This window comes from Rhizophagus irregularis, chromosome 2 (assembly GCF_026210795.1).
Source record: "Rhizophagus irregularis chromosome 2, complete sequence".
Classification (NCBI taxonomy): Eukaryota; Fungi; Glomeromycota; class Glomeromycetes; order Glomerales; family Glomeraceae; genus Rhizophagus; species Rhizophagus irregularis.
Window position 1 is genome coordinate 339,626 of NC_089430.1, and position 21,333 is coordinate 360,958.

At 26.5% G+C, this 21,333-nt stretch overlaps 4 protein-coding genes across 4 annotated transcripts; 2 read left to right on the forward strand and 2 right to left on the reverse strand.

Annotated features, from left to right (window-relative positions):
* Positions 1 to 8,840: 8,840 nt before the first annotated feature.
* On the forward strand, positions 8,841 to 9,191 carry OCT59_011536 (uncharacterized protein; the record flags this gene model as incomplete). Its single annotated transcript, XM_066133805.1, has 1 exon — positions 8,841 to 9,191. One exon carries the CDS (start codon positions 8,841 to 8,843, stop codon positions 9,189 to 9,191), a length of 351 nt encoding a protein of 116 aa, XP_065989129.1.
* A 941-nt stretch (positions 9,192 to 10,132) lies between these two features.
* On the forward strand, positions 10,133 to 13,098 carry OCT59_011537 (uncharacterized protein; the record flags this gene model as incomplete). Its single annotated transcript, XM_066133806.1, has 9 exons — positions 10,133 to 10,157; positions 10,247 to 10,419; positions 10,701 to 10,769; positions 10,830 to 10,869; positions 10,956 to 10,988; positions 11,060 to 11,285; positions 11,353 to 11,838; positions 11,906 to 12,740; positions 13,084 to 13,098. The coding sequence occupies 9 exons, from the start codon at positions 10,133 to 10,135 to the stop codon at positions 13,096 to 13,098; spliced, it is 1,902 nt and encodes a 633-aa protein (XP_065989130.1).
* A 1,075-nt stretch (positions 13,099 to 14,173) lies between these two features.
* On the reverse strand, positions 14,174 to 14,473 carry OCT59_011538 (uncharacterized protein; the record flags this gene model as incomplete). The annotated part of the gene is made up of 2 exons (XM_066133808.1): positions 14,174 to 14,245; positions 14,327 to 14,473. The coding sequence occupies 2 exons, from the start codon at positions 14,471 to 14,473 to the stop codon at positions 14,174 to 14,176; spliced, it is 219 nt and encodes a 72-aa protein (XP_065989131.1).
* Positions 14,474 to 19,033: 4,560 nt separating this feature from the next.
* OCT59_011539 (uncharacterized protein) lies at positions 19,034 to 20,812 on the reverse strand (the record flags this gene model as incomplete). Its single annotated transcript, XM_066133809.1, has 8 exons — positions 19,034 to 19,176; positions 19,241 to 19,360; positions 19,451 to 19,517; positions 19,594 to 19,772; positions 19,956 to 20,192; positions 20,275 to 20,325; positions 20,656 to 20,725; positions 20,801 to 20,812. 8 exons carry the CDS (start codon positions 20,810 to 20,812, stop codon positions 19,034 to 19,036), a joined length of 879 nt encoding a protein of 292 aa, XP_065989132.1.
* Positions 20,813 to 21,333: the final 521 nt, after the last annotated feature.

The window sequence follows — 21,333 nt, forward strand, 5'->3', positions numbered from 1 at the left end:
TGGCGCAAGAAATAAGATGCCACTATATAGATGCATTTAAACAATTTGCATACACTTTATCACGTACATATATAAATAAATGTTGATCCTATTCTATATGCACAAACACGTGATCGCTTTACAATTGTGTTGCGTTTGAAAGTGTACGCAAATTGTTTAAACGCTACAGTATATAGATACGTTTAATAGATACGTTTATAGTGACACATATAACACCCAATGGGTAGGTGTGACAAATAGAAATCAGACACTCAAAAAAACGTCACGATATGTGGCAGTCACCATAGTGTAGTAAGATTTTTCCACTACACCTACCTTCCTACCTTGCAGACCCTGAAAGATCAAGGGAAAAGAGTTTTTGTTGTAAGTTGTTGTAACTACAAGACTTTTCCAGAAGGACGGGCTATATTATTTATAGTTTTTAGTTTCTGTATTTTTTTTTTTTTATAGTTATCAGATTTTTTTTTGTTTTTATCAATACAAGCATACAGGCTTGGAGTTTTATGTTAACAAAAATTCAGTGGTTAAATAGGATACATCATGTGGTGCAATGTTTTATTGTAAGATGTATGTTTTAGAGCGTAGTCCTCGATGATTTGAAAAGAAATGAGATTTTATTTATTTTTTTTGAAACTTTTTTTTAAAAAAAAAACTATAATTGTCTGCCCTATAAAAAATATATATACGGTTAGTATACTGTATTTTCGTATTTTGCGAACAGTATATTTATAGTATTATTACCGTATAATTACAGTATTTTCACATACTGTATATATTCGGTATTCTGCACACCGTATCATATATACGGTTTGCATACAGTATATTTTTCCAGTTTCACCCGTATGTTTTATACTTGTAAACAGTAGAAAAACCGTATGTTTTATACCAATAAACAGTATATTGTTTTATATTTTATATTGCGAACAGTATACTTTTCCAGGATAAACCGTATATTTTATACTGATAAACAGTACTTTTTTCCAGTTTAAACTGCATATTTTGTACTGATAAATAGTATATATTATTCAATTAAATCGTATATTTTATATTTGCGAACAGAATTTAAAATGCATTTATAATCAATAAAATTTTTATTAAATAATATTAAATATACAAATATTTTTTTATAAATAATATAAATAAAAAACTAGTATAAAATAATATACTATTTGTAAAAAAAATAATATTAGCAAAATATAAACAAAAAAAAAAGAAATTTAATTAGTAATATTATCATTATTTTAAATATAAAAAAGGAATAATAAAAGGTTCGTAAAAAAAAAGAAATTTAATTAGTAATATTATCATTATTTTAAATATAAAAAAGGAATAATAAAAGGTTAGTAAAAAAAAGAAATTTAATTAGTAATATTATCATTATTTTAAATATAAAAAAGAAATAATAAAAAGTTAGTAATATTATTAATATATTAGTTAGATATAAAAATGTAATAAAACGATAGTAGTAATGTTAGTAATATATTAAAAAAATTAAATAAAATACATAAAAGTAAAAAAAAAATATAATTAATATATGTTAACATATAATATTATTAATATAAAAATAAAAACATAAAACGGTGTACATATAGTTGTTTAGTTAAAATTCACCATTACAATTCCAGAGAGATATTAGTGAAAGTAATTGTTAATTGATATACGTGCATATCACTTTTTGTATAACTAGTAGTTTGGTACAAATATATATATTATATATTATCAAAATAAGTTTTTTATTTAATTTTTATTATTATATGTTAAAATAATTTTGGTATTCATTTTTATTGTCTTTTTTTTTCTAAAAAAAAAAGAAGAGAAAAGAATATTTTTGAAAAAATAAACAAAAAATAAACAATAACGTGTTATTAATGCATGTGATCGGTGATCAGCTGAATTTTAATTGGTTAAATGTAGAAATGCGAAAATTAAAAAGCAGAAGTATTTTTTTTAAAATTTAAATTATACAGATTGTTTTTAAAGTTTAATTAGTAATTTAAAAGTTCTTTTTTTAATAAGAAAATTTGTAAAAATTTTTCTTAATACTACTTAATTTTTAAATTAAAGCCTTAATACTAAATTAGCTAAATTAGAATTAAGAAAAATTTGTGAGAATTTTCTTTGATACTGCTTAATTTTTAAATTAAAGCTTTAATATTAAATTAGTTAAATTAGAATTAAGCAGTATTAAGAAAAATTCGCAAGAATTTTCCTTGATACTGCTTAATTTTTAAATTAAAGCCTTAATACTACTAAATTAGTTAAATTAGAATTAACATATGGACTGATTTATGGAATTAAGTTTTTATATTCAAAAAACTAACTTTATTAAGAAAATGCTAATACAATTTACATGAAAATGATAGATTCACACCGCTGATATAAATAAAATTGATTTGATTATATTATTTTTTGATTTTTTTAATAATATCATTAAAATTAAAAAATTTAAATATAATTGTCATGACAAAATATTGAATAACTTAACGTATATGTGTGCTAGACGAATGAATTTATATTCATTAGAAAGAGGTAATCAAGAGCTATCCATAAACCAAATATCATATGAATTGGATCACATGTTGCTGAATAATTACGTTCAATATATTTATTTTTAACCTTTGACTTTGATCGTTAATATCTTCACATCTAGTAATTCGATTTGAATAATCTTTCTTCGTTCAGGTAGAGTAGATTCTGGGCTTTCATATGAATATAAATATATGTGTTTAGCATACATGTACGCCGAGATATTAACGATTTTGTTAATTGAATAAAACTCTGACACAAAAATTTTTAAAATTATAATTCTTACCAAAAGATGATCTTTACAGGTATTATTGGGCTCTTTTTACTTTACTTAACAAGTTTTTATTTGCCATTTCTGTTTTAAATTGAATAAATTAATAAAATCAATTTTAAAAAGTAATTAACAAGTAGAATAAAATTAGTATAGTAAAAAACAAAAAAAAAACATCTCAAAAACTCTAAATCATAACTTACATTTTTATTTTGTATATATTTTTACTAAAAAAAAGAAGGAAATAAGGTTAAAAATAAATGAAAAAAGATTTTTCTTATTAATAAAAATTATTAATATTTGTTTTCTTACTTACTGATTAAAAAAAACCTGCTGTATATGCCTATAAACTTTTCTAAGTCACCTAACAAAAATCTGATTGAAAAGTGATTGAAAAGTGATTGAAAAAGAAAGTAGTTGCCATTGTTATTTTTGAATAAACGTTAAAAATTTTTTTTTATTTTTTGATAGATTTAGATCATCTGATTATGTAACACATACAATTTAAGCTTGTGAAACATAATTCTTGTTAAAATATGCAAATCTTTATGTTTGGCTAATTTCACGAATTGGCAGATATAAGCAGTATTAAGAAAAATTCGCAAGAATTTTCCTTGATACTGCTTAATTTTAAAATTAAAGCCTTAATACTAAATTAGTTAAATTAGAATTAAGCACAATAAGCAGTATTAAGAAAAATTCGCAAGAATTTTCCTTGATACTGCTTAATTTTTAAATTAAAGCCTTAATACTAAATTAGTTAAATTAGAATTAAGCAGTATTAAGAAAAATTCGCAAGAATTTTCCTTGATACTGCTTAATTTTTAAATTAAAGCCTTAATACTAAATTAGTTAAATTAGAATTAAGCAGTATTAAGAAAAATTCGCAAGAATTTTCCTTGATACTGCTTAATTTTTAAATTAAAACCTTAATACTAAATTAGTTAAATTAGAATTAAGCAGTATTAAGAAAAATTCGCAAGAATTTTCCTTGATACTGCTTAATTTTTAAATTAAAACCTTAATACTAAATTAGTTAAATTAGAATTAAGTAGTATTAAGAAAAATTCATGAGAATTTTCCTTAATACTGCTTAATTTTTAAATTATAATTTATAAAAATGATTTATAATTGAGTTTTGAATTTAGTATTATCAATCGGACTTTGAACTTAAAAATTAAACAGTATTAACAAAAATTCTTGTGAATTTTTTAATAATTGTGATTTTACATCAGTGAGTTTTTGGGTAGTACATATTAGCAGATACTAGTATTGTTTGATGCTTTAAAGTGTAGAAAAACTTACTCTATCACACGTCAAATAAATAAAAATTGGCTGATTTTAGCTATATTTGTCCGATTTGTGACTTTTTACAGCCATATTACCAATTCTTAACCATATTTTTCAGTTTTTTCACTATACAAAAAAATTGTATATACATTATGAAATATATATTTTTATAAAAAATTATATTGTAATATTGAATTAAAATTTAAAAAATATTTTATTAAGCAATATTAAATAAAAAACTAATCTTAAATAATTAAATTTTAAACAAAATACATTAAGAATATAAATTTACTTGTAATTTAATGTAATACGCACAATTATAAAAAATTAATAACTCCACAAATATTAACTGTGCCTTCATTAAAATAAATATTCAAGTAGATTCTAAGCTGCTGAACAATTTTTAATTAATAAAAGAAGTCGATTTACTTTGGCTAAAGTGCTTAAAATACGCTCTGAAGTAACAAAATGGAAAAAATAAAATTCGTAAATGAGTACCGTTGTGAAAATCGTGAATAACTCATCAAGTATTAACTGTACCTTCGTAAAAATTAATATCCAAGTAGTTTTTTGACCTGCTGAACAACTTTCAATTAATAAAAGAAGTCGATTTACTTTGACTAAAGTGCTCAAAATACGCTCTGAAGTGACAAAACGGAAAAAAATAAAATTCGTAAATGAGTACTGTTGTGAAAATCGTGAATAACTCATCAAGTATTAACTGTACCTTCGTGAAAATTAATATTCAAGTAGATTTTGACATGCTAAACAACTTTCAATTAATATAAGAAGTTGGTTTACTTTAGATAAAGTGCTCAAAATACGCTCTGAAGTAACAAAATGGAAAAAATAAAATTCGTAAATGAGTACCGTTGTGAAAATCGTGAATAACTCATCAAGTATTAACTGTACCTTCGTAAAAATTAATATCCAAGTAGTTTTTGACCTGCTAAACAACTTTCAATTAATAAAAGAAGTCGATTTACTTTGACTAAAGTGCTCAAAATACGCTCTGAAGTGACAAAACGGAAAAAAATAAAATTCGTAAATGAGTACCATTGTGAAAATCGTGAATAACTCATCAAGTATTAACTGTACCTTCGTGAAAATTAATATTCAAGTAGATTTTGACATGCTAAACAACTTTCAATTAATATAAGAAGTTGGTTTACTTTGGATAAAGTGCTCAAAATACGCTCTGAAGTGACAAAATAAAAAAATAAAAGTCGTGAATGAGTACTGTTGTGAAAATTGTAAATAACTCATCAAGTATTAACTTTACCTTCGTGAAAATTAATATCCAAGTAGATTTTAACCTGCCGAACAACTTACAATTAATATAAGAAGTTGATTTACTTTGGCTAAAGATCTCAAAATACGCTCTGAAGGTAAAAAAATTTGTAACTTAATACTACTGTATAATATAAAAAATGTAAATAATTCCAAAAATATTAACTGTACTTTTATGATCTTAACAGTTTTAAACTTACTAAACTACTTTTAATTAAAAGAATAAGATTTACTTCAGCCAAAATGCTCAAACCATACTTTGAAATATATGTAAAAAAAATATAATATTTGTTTATATTTTAAATTATGAGTTATTTAATTTAAATGTATTTATATTTAAGAAAAAAAATATTTTAATTCTATTTTATAAAGTATTTAAAAAGTATTTTAGTAAAGTTTTTAAGGAAAAAAAATAATTATAACTGAAATAAAAAAAAAATCTAAGTTAATAAATAAATATTAAACTGTAATACATAATCACATGTTATATATTAAAATCGAAAAATCCTATTACAAATAACCAAAAATCGGCAATTTCATGTTAAAAATCAGAAATATTATATTAAAATCAAAAATGTTTATTAAAATCGGAAATATTATATTAAAATTGCCAAAAAATCAGACAGCCATATTAAAAAGGGCAAAAATCTGATTTTTATTTATTTGACCTGTGTATATCTGTAGAAAATACGTTATAAACGTATGAATTTTAATATACTGTAGAATAATATGTATACCGTATCCTTTATTTACAATATTTTTGTGAACCGTATACAAAATACTGATATACAGTAGAAATGATATACGTTATAGACGTATGAATTTAATATACCGTATCACACAGTATGTTTACCGTATACTTTATTGTATTTTTTACTAAAAGTTAACTTCATAGTTCGAAAATCTTGGAACCAGATTAATAGATCTGCCACGCCACAAAGAAAACTAGTTAATATTTATATCAAAATGGTTTTTTTAATGCTAAAGACGGAGGCTAACTCCAATGAGCTAATAGATTATTATAGGATAAAATTATCGACCACTATTATTCTCATGATCTTTTTCGTCCTAAGATTAATTGTGTGGAAAAACCAATTAAGGTTTGCAAAAGAGATTGCAAGTGTGATTTTATACTTACCATGATTACACTTACAAGATCCCGTGCACTATTTTCTTTACATCATGTGTTTAATAAATTGCCTAATAAACTAGTTCACTACATTGTATAATTAACATGTTCTTTTTTTTAGCATTCCAATAATACAATTAAATTAGCAGATTCTGGCCAATCATTTGAAAAAGGAAAGGGTTGTGATAATACTGAAGTATGGAGTGATACCTTACGTGAATCCTAAAATGCTTTATTAAACAATTCCATGTAAACTAAATGAAAAATCTGATATATAGTTTGGAGTTTTATTCTGGGAACTGGCCATCTCATTATTTATTAATGATCTTGAAATAACCACATTGCATTTGGAGAGCCAGTGCCAAACACGAATGGTAAATTTTGCTGAACTATATCAAAGTGAGTGTAAGATTAACTTTAGAACAATGTCACCTTTTGTACTAGTACAAGTTTTATTTTGTTTGTCGCAATCTAATTTTTTATCTATTTGAATAGAATGTTTGAAACAAGAACCAGATGAATTACCAAATATTTCCGAAATAAATGAAACACTTGGTAGTGTTGACAATGATGAGTCTACCATTTCAATTATGTTGTTTGTATACTAATTTCACAATATTCAATGACCATTTTTTAATGTAAACTTAGTTTACATCTTAGAATATGGTCATTTGAAGTACAAAAATGTATAGTTTGCATATCAATAGTAACTCTTCATGAATGTGTTGTTATTCAAAAGTTTTTTAATGAACAAGCCTATAAACTCAACTACTGAGAATTGAATGTAAACATCACAATTCACAAATGTTCGCTGATGATGGAATAATCCATTTTACATTAATTTCACGTAATAAGATATTTCTACTATGTCTACTGCAAAATGTGTTTCTCAAGTACTGTGACAATTATATCATTTTCAATTCTAAGTCCTGTTAGCTAACGTAAAGAGAGAGTTGATTGGTTTATGATTAACAATGCTCAGCAATAATTTTATAGTGCATTTATATTTTGGTCAGCATATGAATAATTACCTTCGACATATAAAGGTAAAAATTAAAAAATTTTTCGAGGAAAATTTTTTTCAGCTTGATGCTGTACTGTACATAGTTCATTATTTACCATTCTTGCCATTCTTGTCTATTTATTACACAATACAGTAGCTAATAATCGGCTGTTACGGAATTAAAAAGAAAAAAGTTATTAAATCATGTAGTTCTTGCCCAGATCTGCATTGGAAAAACAAATAATTTTTTGGATTTGATAATAGTCACATGCAATGTAACAATAATAATAATCATAAATAAGTACTGGGATCTTTGAAGAAGCTTATAAATAATACAATGTTTCTTGAAAATTGTAAGAATTGTAGTAAAAAAATATGATGATAAATTTTCTAAATGGTGCAAATCATGTCAAATGATTAATTTAAAAGAAAATTGGACTAATTATACTTAATTATAGTAGCGGAAATGATGAAATTGACGATTTAATTCTGCTAAAGATGATTATTCTACAATATATTCAGCAATATGGAAGGGGTAATCCATTATATTATGATTTAAATGAAAATATACATAAAAGGAGTCAAGTTAATAAGAAAGTCAATTTAAAATGTTTATAAAATTCACGTGAAATTGCCTATGAATTTTTAGATAATATATATAAATTATTTATTTTCTAAACTTATTAAAAAGCGGGACAATAATTTTTTATTTGATTTTTATAGGTTAAATCATATTATTCAATTGATAAACAATGTTTACTTAAAATATTATGGCCAGTTACAAAAAATTATATTGTGATTAATTGTGAAAAATATGGTAAACGATATACAAATTTAAGGAATAATTGGTGTAACCATGTCAAATAAATTTAAGGAAAAATTGCAATATAAGTGGAAATGAAAAATTGATAATTTGATTCAAGAGATACAATTAGAAACTAATTATTATTGTGACATAATAATTGAATGGATACCATATGATCATTAAAGAAATAGGTAAAGGTGGGTTTTCTACAGTATGTGTACGTAAAAGGATCATAGTCTGAATACAAAAGATTTTATTATGCAAAGGTGGAGATTTTATAACTGGTTAACTAAAAACTATATTGAATTTAATTGGCATTCCAAAATAAAATTTTTACTAGATCTTGTTAAAGGCCTTACCGCCTTGATATTATTCATCAAAAAACAAATGGTTCATCATGATTTTCATATAGGATATATATTAGCAAAAATTACTGATTTAGAATCAGAAATTGAGTTTACTTATTTCAGATATAAGGTTATGTAGAAAAGCTGATAATTTGGATAAAACAAAATTTTATGGAGTTATGCCTTATGTAACTCCTGAAATGTTAAGAGGAAATCCTTACACTCAAGCTGCGGATATATATAATTTTGCTATTGTTTTGCCTGAAAAACAACCTTTTGGCAATTACACACATGATGAATATCTAGCACTAGACATATATCACGGAATTAGACCTGAAATAAATGAGCAAGAAGCGCCAAAATGTTACATTAACTTGATGAATAAGTGTTGGAATTCAAATCCAGATAATAAACCAAATGTTATTGAATTAAAAGAATCATTTAATCTATTCAGAGATTCAACTGATAATTATCATATGGAAATGCGTTTGAGAGATGATGAAACAATTCAAAGAAGCAGAGGAAAATAGAAAACAAATCTATCATTTATTGAAAACATCAAGTCATCTACTCATCCACAAGCTATTTATACATCTTGGTTACTTAATCCTTTATGGATAATCTTCCAAGATACAACAATGATGAGAGCAAATGTCTAAACTGTATAATCTAAAATTAAAATTCATATGGTTCATTAATTAGAATGAGAGAAATTTTTTATACTTTATTAATATTACCATTATTTAGTTTTTTTTAACATTGATATATGTAGTTATAAATTCCGACTAATAATTAAATATTATTTGTGGTATTAAATGGAATCTAGACTCCTTGAATATTAATAAATCACAATTTGTTTTCATTCTAACTGTTTTAACTTGTGAATTTAAATATTGAGTGAAGAAATGCGGTGTTTATGTAAAAGAAGTAATAACTACAGTAATAATCTATTGCAAAAATACTGTATTAGTACCATTACCATTCCTTTTATTCCTTATTTAAACAGTCAGCGAGTGGGTTTGTCTCTCCTACAAAGTTATTTATAGTACTGTTATAATCATTGTTATGTCAAAGAATCATAGTTATGAAATTGAAGTATTAAAAAAAGTGAACCAATATATTAAGGACAAAAAGATATGAAATCAAAGTAAAACATCAAAAGATACGAAAGACTAAAGCATAAATAAAAGCAAAAATAAAAACAAAAGCCAACCATTAAAAGATGCGAGCCAGAGTATAAAAGAAAACAAAGCCCAAAACCATCCCTATAAAAATTTTATTCGTTATTTCTGTAAGTAAATAATTCAAAATTCCATGATATAAGGTTATTAATTCTGGAAATATTAGCCTTTTATGGAAATCAATGATGTCATAATCATGGCGTAGTACTTAGAAATCAATAAAGCGTGTAAAGTTCGTGTTTAAGATCTTCTATACGCGTTAATTTTTCACCTTTTGATAAAAGATAAACATGGTCAAATATCAAGGTTATTCTGGTGAGTCTTGCAAATAGCACTTTAACACAGTAAAAAATTTTTCAGCTTATAACTGAGATTTTAATTCTAGCGCTCATCTCTTATTTGAGAAGTCAAGCAAAATGGTCATTTCGTGGATTCCTGGTTCTTTATCGTGAAGTTATTGTTTCCTCATCCTTCTTCAAAAGACTGGCGTGAACTGAACAAAACCTGGGTTGACCGATTCTTAGGAGCTGCAAAAAAGTTATCAGATAAAAAAATTTTTGCAGATTTAACAGAAAAGGTGCGTTTCTTATATTGCAATGGAAGGGTAACTCCTAGTTTACGCTTATTTTGAGTTACCAGAGTTTTGCTCAGAAGAATAATTGTATTTTGAATTACTGGCGTTTTGCTAGGAGAATTACTGTATTTGACAGCTTGGTAACCACTCCAAGTCCTCAATATGGGCGCCCTAACTTTGTTGTTAATAAAGATCTATTGATTCTGGATGAGGAATCAATTACTCTTTCCTTTATTATTACTAGATAAAAAATTGCACTGCTAAAATTATTACTTTCACAACAGGTAAAATCAGAAAGTAAAGGGCATCGGTTAAAGCCATATTGGAAGGGAGTGATCACAGAGAATAAGACGGTAAGTAATATATAAAATTTTTTGCATAACTTACTAGACTAAACCTACTTACTATTATAGGAATTCAAAAAGAGGAAACAAGAAAATAAAGAAAACATTGGTAATAAATTTAGTCAATACAACATATATTTTCTTTTTTTGTCTTTATTGTTAATATCCCAAATCTTAATTATATCACTAATTTAGATTCTGAGGGAAGAAGAAAATCTACGAAAAGATGTAAGAATGTATAATATAATATTTTTATTATTAAGGTCTCTGGCAGTACCCATTCTTACAATATTTAATAGTACCATATCCTAGTATCAGAAGTTGGGCAACCAACGGAATTATCAGTCCAGATCAAAGAGATAAGTACTACTACGCAGATCCAGCTAAAACAAATACAGAATTGCTGAATTCCATATTAGAGGGCAAGTTTGTGGCACTTCACGGCCCACGGTCATCCGGTAAAACAACACGAGTGTATCGAATTATGCAGCAGTTGACGGAGCATCATGACTGTTGCTGTTTCTAGTAAATATTCTCTCAATAATTAATAACGTACAACTGTTGACATATGCTGATTGTTTTCTTTCTACAGCTTCACCCTGCAAAATGTCAATATGGACACTAATGAAAAATGCTTCTGGCTTGATATAGGGAGAAGCCTACAAATATGTAATGATTCTTTTTTTAACCGTTTAGATACTATCGAGTCTGGAAGCGATTTTGCTGTTGCATTCAATGAGTGGAAGTCTGTTGTTATCTTCATAGACGAGTTTGACAGATTGTACGGCACAATTGACAAGGTTCATGATGAATTCCTTGGTTGCTTCCGTACCATTAAACATGCCATGAGCATGAATGTGAATTATCCTATCCTTTCAGTAATCATTGTTGGTACTTTTGGAATCCTTGAGCTGAATTCAAGTAATACTTATGATTCACCATTTAATGTTCGGGACCCTTTTCAGAATCCTAATTTATCCGAAGAGCAGGTGCAAAGACTTTTTGAAGAATTTGGATCGGAACATAAACTTAATGTGGAATCTAAAGTCATTGAAGACATATACTTGCAGACAAACGGGTATGTTTCATAGAGCAATTTTAAATAATTAAAATCTTATAAATCATCCTATGTTTTATTTTAATAGGCATGCTAGTATGGTATGTCTTTGCGGAAATTTAATTGAAAAGATTAAATTACCAGATAATGATGATAATTTTAGTTTCGCATCCTGGAAAAATTTGTTATTCACGTCATTGAATAAAAACATTTATGGTTATGTTGTCTTTGAGAGGATGTTAACAGATCTGCTTAAAGAGGAATCAAGGCCTACTGTAGACCTTTTACGATTGCAATTTTTGCCAAACTTAGGTCCAGTGACCATCACAAGATCCAAAGATTTGATCCATGCACATAACCTTGTCAGACAAGGAATTTTGATAGTTGTAGAGGATCAAATCAACACTTTCATGGTGGCCTCGCCACTTATACGTTCTGTGATTTTACGTTATGTACTGCCTGATATCTTCAAGTTTTGTCCATCAACAGAAATACCAAAACGCACAGATCACAACATAGATATGCTTAGAGCTCTAAGTGATGCCGTTCGTGTTTTTGATAAAGAAAACATAGAATTGGCAGCTTTGCATTCGTATAAAACAGCACAAGTGCCTGTTGGGGGATGTTCTAATGTATTGGTTCCTCGAGAAAGTGTATACCAACAGCAGCTTGCTGGCACTTTCACAAATTGGATATCATCAATAGGGTTCGAAGTTATGAGTCAATACCATATTATAAAAAGAAAAAAACACTCTTATAGTGACTTGGTGATAACGGCACCTTCAAGTTGGCCTGGAAAACCAACAGTAATACTTGAACTCCTTGCAACTTCAACTCAAAAGGAATTGGATGAACATTTTGAACGAACTCTGAAATATTCCCAATTACTTAAGAGGAGTCTCTGTATTCGTGACATTTGGACGGTACATTTCACATGCGAAGATGAACCAAACCATCATTGGCCAACTAAAGAACAGCGAAAAAAAGGGTTGAATGCTATAATGTTTTGGCATAATCGTGATTTCACAAGTGTTTATATGAGTGCTTGTTATAACGATGAAAATGGCAATATGATAGATATTACAAAGGAATATATTATGTGATAGGAAATAGAAAATGTGAAATTAGGTTTATAATCATTACAATGGTAGGTGATATAGTATTTATTTTAGGCTAATATAATGCCTTTATTATCCAAATTATATCTAAGTTTAGCTAAAAGATCAGAGTTATAATTTTGATTCTAACATTGATACGCTCTTGTAGATTTCAAGACTCTAATATGCCTATGGATGTGATAATAAGAAATATTCGGTGAGAAAAATAATCATAAAAATATTTCACAACTTCATTTCTTCCAACAAAGACGAATCTGAAACTTGTTGGATGCCAAAGTGCAGGAGAACATTGCATAAGTATGGCACCTTTTGTTGCACACGTTAATTAACATCATCTTTTATTTTCTATTATTTTTGCTATCAAATCTATTAGAAGCTTTTACAAGAATATTTTCAAACGGTATCAGTCATTACATACAGGAACATATTGATATTATGGGGTAAAACTATCAGAAAATTATTGCCGAAGCTCTTCGAAAAAAATGTTTCGTCTCTTTCAGAGGACCGCAGCAAAGACTCGCAGTCACGTGATCTGGAAGAAAAAAGGAGCAAAGAAAGAACAAATATCAGATGGTACCAGCGCTCTACACACCAAAGTTTCTATACGGGAAATTCAGATTTCAAGTAACACTTTACCCACTTTAGATATATTCAATAAAATAAAGAAATTTCCCCAGATTAATACTTAACCGTTTGCTTTGCCACTTGGCGGAAGAAACTAATCAACACATATAGCGTTGCTCCAATTTAAAAGATGCAATTTAATCAGTTTTTGCACGCCTAGCACAACTTCTGGCAATGTTGGTCCAACTAAATGGTTTTACTGCTCATTTGTGTCCATGACACAATTAAATATTCTCCTACTTTTAATTGGGCTTTTACCAACAAACCAATATCTACCGAGGCTTTATTACTACTCCGATCTTATGTCATGATCTAACTAAAATCTTAAAGCACATATTTCATCACGCAAACAAATTATTATCACTCTATTTAAATGTTTAGAATCCTCATGTTTGGAATGTAAATTTGGAAACAATGTTCCTTACAATGGAAAAAACAATTTATTGATTACCGTTAAAAATCACAACACGCAGAAATTTTACGAATAGATACCAACGCATCACTATCCTTGACTCAACAAACAGGTAATCGATCACGCATCAAGACTTTTTGAATATTGTAGCCCTCAACATGGCTTTAGGAATTATAAAAATCAAGTTGGCCTGCTCTTTATTTTATTTCATCCTCCAATTTTTTACATCGGCTAATTTGATAGTGTTTTGATGAACCAATACATTGCCGGAGTGCTATTCAAAAAGAATATGTATATATATTAAATTTATGGAATACGTCATAATTTCTTAAATTTATTTGAAGTAAAATATTACCAAATCGTGGTGTACTATTCCCTCGCTATGTAAGCATAATACAGCAGAAGCTAACTGATACGCCAAGTTATATTTATCATTCCAAGTAAGATTATGGAAGTTTTTCTTCAAATAATTTCTAAGAGAACCACCATCGGCATATTCCATTACTAACATGTAATTTTTTAATTGACCGTTATGATTTTCGAATAATTAATTACAACTGAAAGTCTTACAATGTCCAATTCTAAATATTATTAATAGTATATATATCATACCTGGTCCGAACTTTGTAATTCCATAGAAACTAATAATATTATTGTGAAATTGTATTAAAAGTTGGAGTTTAATCTAAATTTCAAAAATATAAATTATTTAATAGAAAAGTAAATATATAAAAATAACATCCATTACGTTCATATAGTATTACCTCATTGACAATTTCTTTAAAGTGACATCATTTAAATTAAAGAAAGATTTCAAAGCTAAATATTGACCTAGATTTTTCCATTTTGCACGATAAACTTTTCCAAAAGCGCCAGAACCAATTTCTTGTATATTACTAAAATGTTTATATTCATAATATTTAAAATATTCTTTATCAATAGCATCATCAATCCATTTGACCTATTCGCTTGTACTTTCTGCACCTTGAATTTCGATATATTGAGACATAGTAAAATAATAAAGTATAATAAATATTAATAAAGATTATTAAAAAAAACAAGAATATAATCCTATTATTCCTATTTATATTTGTAATTGTATAATTGTATTATTGTTACACTACATACAATACTTTAATGATCATTGTGCCATTAACAAAGAAAAAGGAAAGATTTTCGAGATTAAAGATTGTATTTGATTTATGGTTTGCTGATGACTTCTAAATTTATCCATTTTTTCGTGAGAATTAAATCAGGGCTTTTTAAATGCATAAAGCTTATGTTTCTCTGACGTCATTAGATCGTAATACAAAAATTGTTGAATTTTTTTTTTTTTGTAAATTCGAAGAAATACAATTTTTATTACATGTAAATTAGCTGATGCAATATTTAGTATTTAAAGTTAATAAACATATATAAATTCATATTTTATTTTTTGTTATTGATTAAATTTTCTTGAATATCAGCATTGTTTATTTAAATTTTATAGGAAGGATATAATATTATTTTTAAATGACTGGAAATGGTTTATCCTCGGAAACTTTTTTGTGTGCTGCGCATGTTTATTGTTAGCACATTGGTTAAATTAAATCATATGGAACTACTCAAATATCAGAATTCATTAAGTTACTTTTAATGTTTGTGCATTTTTAACTTTTGTTAGATAAAATAGGTCGTGTGAGATTAATTTGTTCGACAACTTAGCCGGATTTCAACTTTACAATGATTTCTTGGATATTTAATTTGTGGAACAACGATGAAATTACTGTACCATTTCATAGTGCAAAATGTTTATCGTAAATATGTGTATATTTTCTTTATTATTGCTCATTTACAAAGACTACTCATTGTTAACTATATAATAAAGCTATCAATAACATATAATGTCATTTTACGGATGCAAATATCATGTCATTAAATGTGAAAGTAAAATCAATTTATTATTTAAGATCTTTATTGGATGATCGTCTAGTAAAGATTTTATTTATTTCTTTAAATGTATTTTTAAAATTGCGAATAAAATATGAGAGTATCTTAACTGATTCTCTTTTAATTGTATTGTACATCAAAATATAAATATACTCTATTATTATTGCAAACACCGTATTTATTTTACTCTCTCTCTCTTCTTTACGAGTAAAAATGTAAAATGTTTTAATTAAAAGGGTAACTTTTACATTTGAATTTTCGGAATTTTTATCTGTAAGCTTGCAAGAAAATTAATTCTGAAATATGGATTCTCATTTCAAAACTATTCACTTCAAAAGAATCATATAAACATTTCTATCAATTATTTTTCTTGTATAAATTAAACAGCAATCACACATTCCCAATATTGCGTATATAAAAAAAAATAATTTCAGGTGAATAATCATGATAAGTGAACTTGTTAAAATATACAACTTAATATGTTTTTTTGGTATACAAAACTTTATATCACTCAAAAAGAGAAATGATAAAGAGCACAAAGTAGGAGCAATTAGATTATTAGAATTCCATAATAAAAATAATTTTTTTTTTTTTTGCCTTCCGCTACACCAATGTTGGTAGGCATCATACGTAGCGTGATCAAAATTGGTTTTCCCATGCAGAATAAATTATAAGTAATGAAAAAGAAAAGCTTTATGTCTCTAGAACTTTTGTTGAAATTTTTGTTAACTATGAATGGTCATACAGATTGGTCATGATGTAATGAGCTCAACTGATATATGATCCAGCAATATTTATCAAAAATGATTTTAAAGTTTTATTAGAGTAGTATACATTGAAACACCAGTGTCTCGTTTTGCACTTACGCGTCCAAATCCTAGTCTACAAGTGCACTGAATTGTGGTAACTCTTTATGATGAGCACTTTTAATAGATTTCTCTCATTGAAACACTATCTGCTATTGAAACAAATCAATATCTTTAATCTTTGAAAGTTGGCAAGCCATATTCCTGGTTTAAAAAATTCTAATGAAGATAACACATCATCAATGTTATTGATTGCATCAAAAATTATACTTTGCAAATCATTATCTGTCACCCAGCAAATCTAATTAAATTTAGTGAATTGAAATAAAAAATGGATAGCTCTAACTCCGTTGTAAGAATCTTCAAATACTAAACAATTTTTTACTGGTGGAGAGTCGATTTTTTCCATGCAGATAAGAACAAATTTGGTTATGGTTAACCAAAGTAAATATTATCACCATTTCCACACGTTATATTATCACCAAACAATTTAAAAAATCAATATTATCTCTTATTTTAATATTATTATACAATTCTTTTGAGGAACTTGTAAAAATCTAAAAATTAACATATTTGATGCTATTCAATATATTCAATAGTAATTCAATTAGTATATTTTAAAAAATAAAAATTACCGCAATAGGAACTTCGTATTTGTTTAAATGAGTAATTAATTTCTTAAAATAGAAAAGATTGATTATTTAACGAAACGATTAAGTAAAATATTAAAAATATGCACTATATTTTACCAATGCACCCGGTAATCTTTCTACTTTATTTTGTTGAAATAAATGAATCTAATGAAAATCCAAGTTAATATTCTATAATTATGTAATACAGTAAATAATTTACTTAAGTTTAATTTAGTTCTTTCTGAAATCGGTTCATCGATATTTAAATTTATTCCACACTTTTTTATTATAAGTTTCGCAGACTAATTATTAAAATATAAAAATTAATTAAATAATTAAATAATTAAATAAATATTAAAATTAAGATATTACGACAAAGCTATTGAGTCCTAATAAACTAGACTTTAAACTTGGCGTTAATTTCTTCACATGTTTATCTAGTATCATTGCTAAAAATAATTAAATGTTGATTCAGAATAAATAGGTTCGGTATTCTATTGATAATTTATGAATTTTAATAATTTAATGTTAATGTACAGTACAGTAACTATTCAATTATCAAAAAATACAATTACTTACAATTAATAATCCTCATTGGAAAGTAATGATTAATAGCGAATAAATATATAATTATTTAGAAAAAGTTACCATTTTTTACCATCAAAATTACGTCTTACTGTAAGGGCAGTGACATTTATTACGTAATATTTTAGGGGTGGGAGGGTATTTAAAGGTCATATAACATATAAGTGTAACGTAAGATTTTTCATATTACATAGGATGGGGGAGTATGGGCTTATAGTAAATGGATATTACGTAATAAATGTCATTGCCCTAATGAAAATCGTTACATCATTTTGACAATGCTAAGATTATTTTTATTAATACCGCGGCTTTTTAATAATTAAGTATTAATAAAGTTTAATAATCGTAATAAAATATTGTATACCTTGTATTTACAATAAAACAATCAAAATTGTATTAAAATGAATAAATAATACGAATAAATAATACGTTTACTGTATATGAGAATATCAATTGTAACGTGATATTTTAATTTTTTCTTTATTATCATTAGTAACTGAACCTGAATACCTTCGTATTTACATGACTGATTAACTACCAATTGCACTATTAAATTTTAATAAAGTAAGTACATTTTATGGACAATATTTAAATTATATCGGCGAGTACGCAAATGTATTTTAATATAAAGCGATATTTAAAATTATTAGTAATAAGTTGAATGATTCTTTGATGTGCTTATTAATCAATTTGCTTAAGAAAATGTAGAAAACTAAAAATGAAATTACATTACAGTTACAATAGAATGCAATATTGTAAATGTAAAGGAATCATACAGACATTGTACTAAGTTTGAGATGTTTAATGAGTTATATAAAACAATATTGGAGACCCATAAGCGCTATATAACCTAAAAAAAAAAAATAAAGATTGCGTGAAAGAATTATAAAATTCCTACGATAATACAATAATTAATAAATCACAATAGATGTGCATTCTATTGAATTCATTTCCTTTAAATTCATGACTATTTTCTGGTAAAATACTAGAAATTGTATATTTTTCTCAATTATAATTTTATAAGCAGTAATAATTTATTTGAATTTTACTTGTCTATAAATATCATGCAATATGGAAACTTTTGTCAAAAAAAACAAAGAGTATTTACATTTATTTATGTAAAATCTTAATATTATATCGACAATCTCTACAAATCCATTCTCTTAATTGATAGTCAAAGTCAAAAACTCTATCATTCTGTTCAAAAAAGTTACACCAACACTTAAATAAATCCTTTGGTGGTAAACAATCATCTAAATAGAAAATAAATAGTTAATTAATTAAAAATATTTAATATAAATATTCAAAATATAATACCTTTTATGATAAATTTACAATCTTTACAATTCCACCCTTTGATATTATTGTTATAAACAAAAATTCTTTCATTAGCATAATTATTGCAGAGACACATCACTTCTGTTGATGAACAATGAACTTAAATAAATTAAATATAATAGATAATTAATACTTATAGAGTACTAATGCTAATAACTAACGCTAATAAAAAATAAACTTATATATTACCTTTTCTTGATATATTATAATTTTGAAATTTTTCTAATGACGATTTGATATCTGAATGACTAATTTCCTATTATGATAAAAATAAAATAAAATAAATTTTTATAATAAAATAAATTAGAATTTCAAAATTAAACATAGCTTACACTTTTAGGGTCAGCTAATTTTCTATCTTTATAGATATGACGTCCATATCTTTTATAACCATATTTATTATTTTTACATTTATAATTTCCACATTTAAAACAGAAAGTAGAATGTATTATAGGGCGGCAATTACATGAATTATAATTGCAACATAAACACCATGTTGACTTCTGAATCACTATTAATTAATGTTAATGGTTAAATAACTTAGAATAAAACAAAATACGATTACAAAGTGAGTTTACTTGCCTTCTTGAAAATAAGTGAGGGTAATTCTCGAATGAACTTAATAACAATTATATTAAGAAGTTAACAATATTGAATTTATAGTCAAACCAACAAACCAATAATATGTACTTACTTGTCATAACATTCAATTCAGCATTTGGTGATTCATGTGGCGCTTGATCCATTGTTGTGTCATTCAATTCAGCATTTGGTGATTCATGTGGTGCTTGATCCATTGTTGTGTCATTCAATTCAGTGGTTGACAATACATGTAGCATCGCATTACTACTCCATAATGATAAATTATGTGCCTTAACATTGGATAATTCTCGGTGTAAATCAGAGTTAATATTAATATTTTCAGGGTTCACTAATAATTGGTCAAAACGTAAAACATATCAAAGTCAATAATAAGAGTCAACTAAAGACATTATGATTAAGAATATTGTTACCTTCTTCAACTTCGGAGCCTTTATTAATATTTTCGAATGTTGTTGATTGATCTAAAAATACAAAAAAAAAATAAGATCAGCCCTAGTAAAATCTACGAGTGGCTCATTGCAGACAGGAGACTTCTCCTATAAGCACGCACTCTGCTAAACTTTATATCTATGAGTGGCTCATTGCAATCAGGAGATTTCTCCTATAAGCACGCACTCTGCTAAATTTAATATCTATGAGTGGCTCATTGCAGACAGGAGATTTCTCCTATAAGCACGCACTCTGCTAAACTTTATATCTATGAGTGGCTCATTGCAATCAGGAGATTTCTCCTATAAGCACGCACTCTGCTAAACTTTATATCTATGAGTGGCTCATTGCAATCAGGAGACTTCTCCTATAAGCACGCACTCTGCTAAACTTTATATCTATGAGTGGCTCATTGCAATCAGGAGATTTCTCCTATTAGCACGCACACGGATTGAGTAAGCAAGTTACAACAGACAGGAGAATATCACCCTACTAGCTCGTACTTACCATCTTTATCATCTTTATCTTCATTCTGCAAATCATCTATATAATGATAATTGCATCAAAGGTTACTATAGACACATGAACATTTTATCTTGAAAAACAAAATTAAAAAATACATGCCAGTTTGCTCGTACTGCTCAGTAAACTTATATACAATTAGTTTGTTTTGCTTTTGTTTATTGTACTTTATAAGCCTATTAATATCATTCTGCTGTTTATTTTTGGATCTCTTTCTTTTCTTCTTTTTAATTATTGAAGTTCCGTCCCTCCTCTCCCTTCTTTCTATATTCTGGTTTCTATCAAACGCCCGTCGTGCACTATTTCTCTGTTTTTTTTTCGAGTCAGTTTGTTTATTTATCATCTTAACAACAGTACTTTTAAGATAGAAAGGCAAACACAACACAGTACCAGAGAAGTAGAGATAAGATCGATAAGATCACTCTAAAAATTCAAATCACTCAGATAATAAACAACGCGAACGTGAACATCACGTGAGATAGTGACGCTGTTTTTAGATTTTTTTATATCTATTTTTT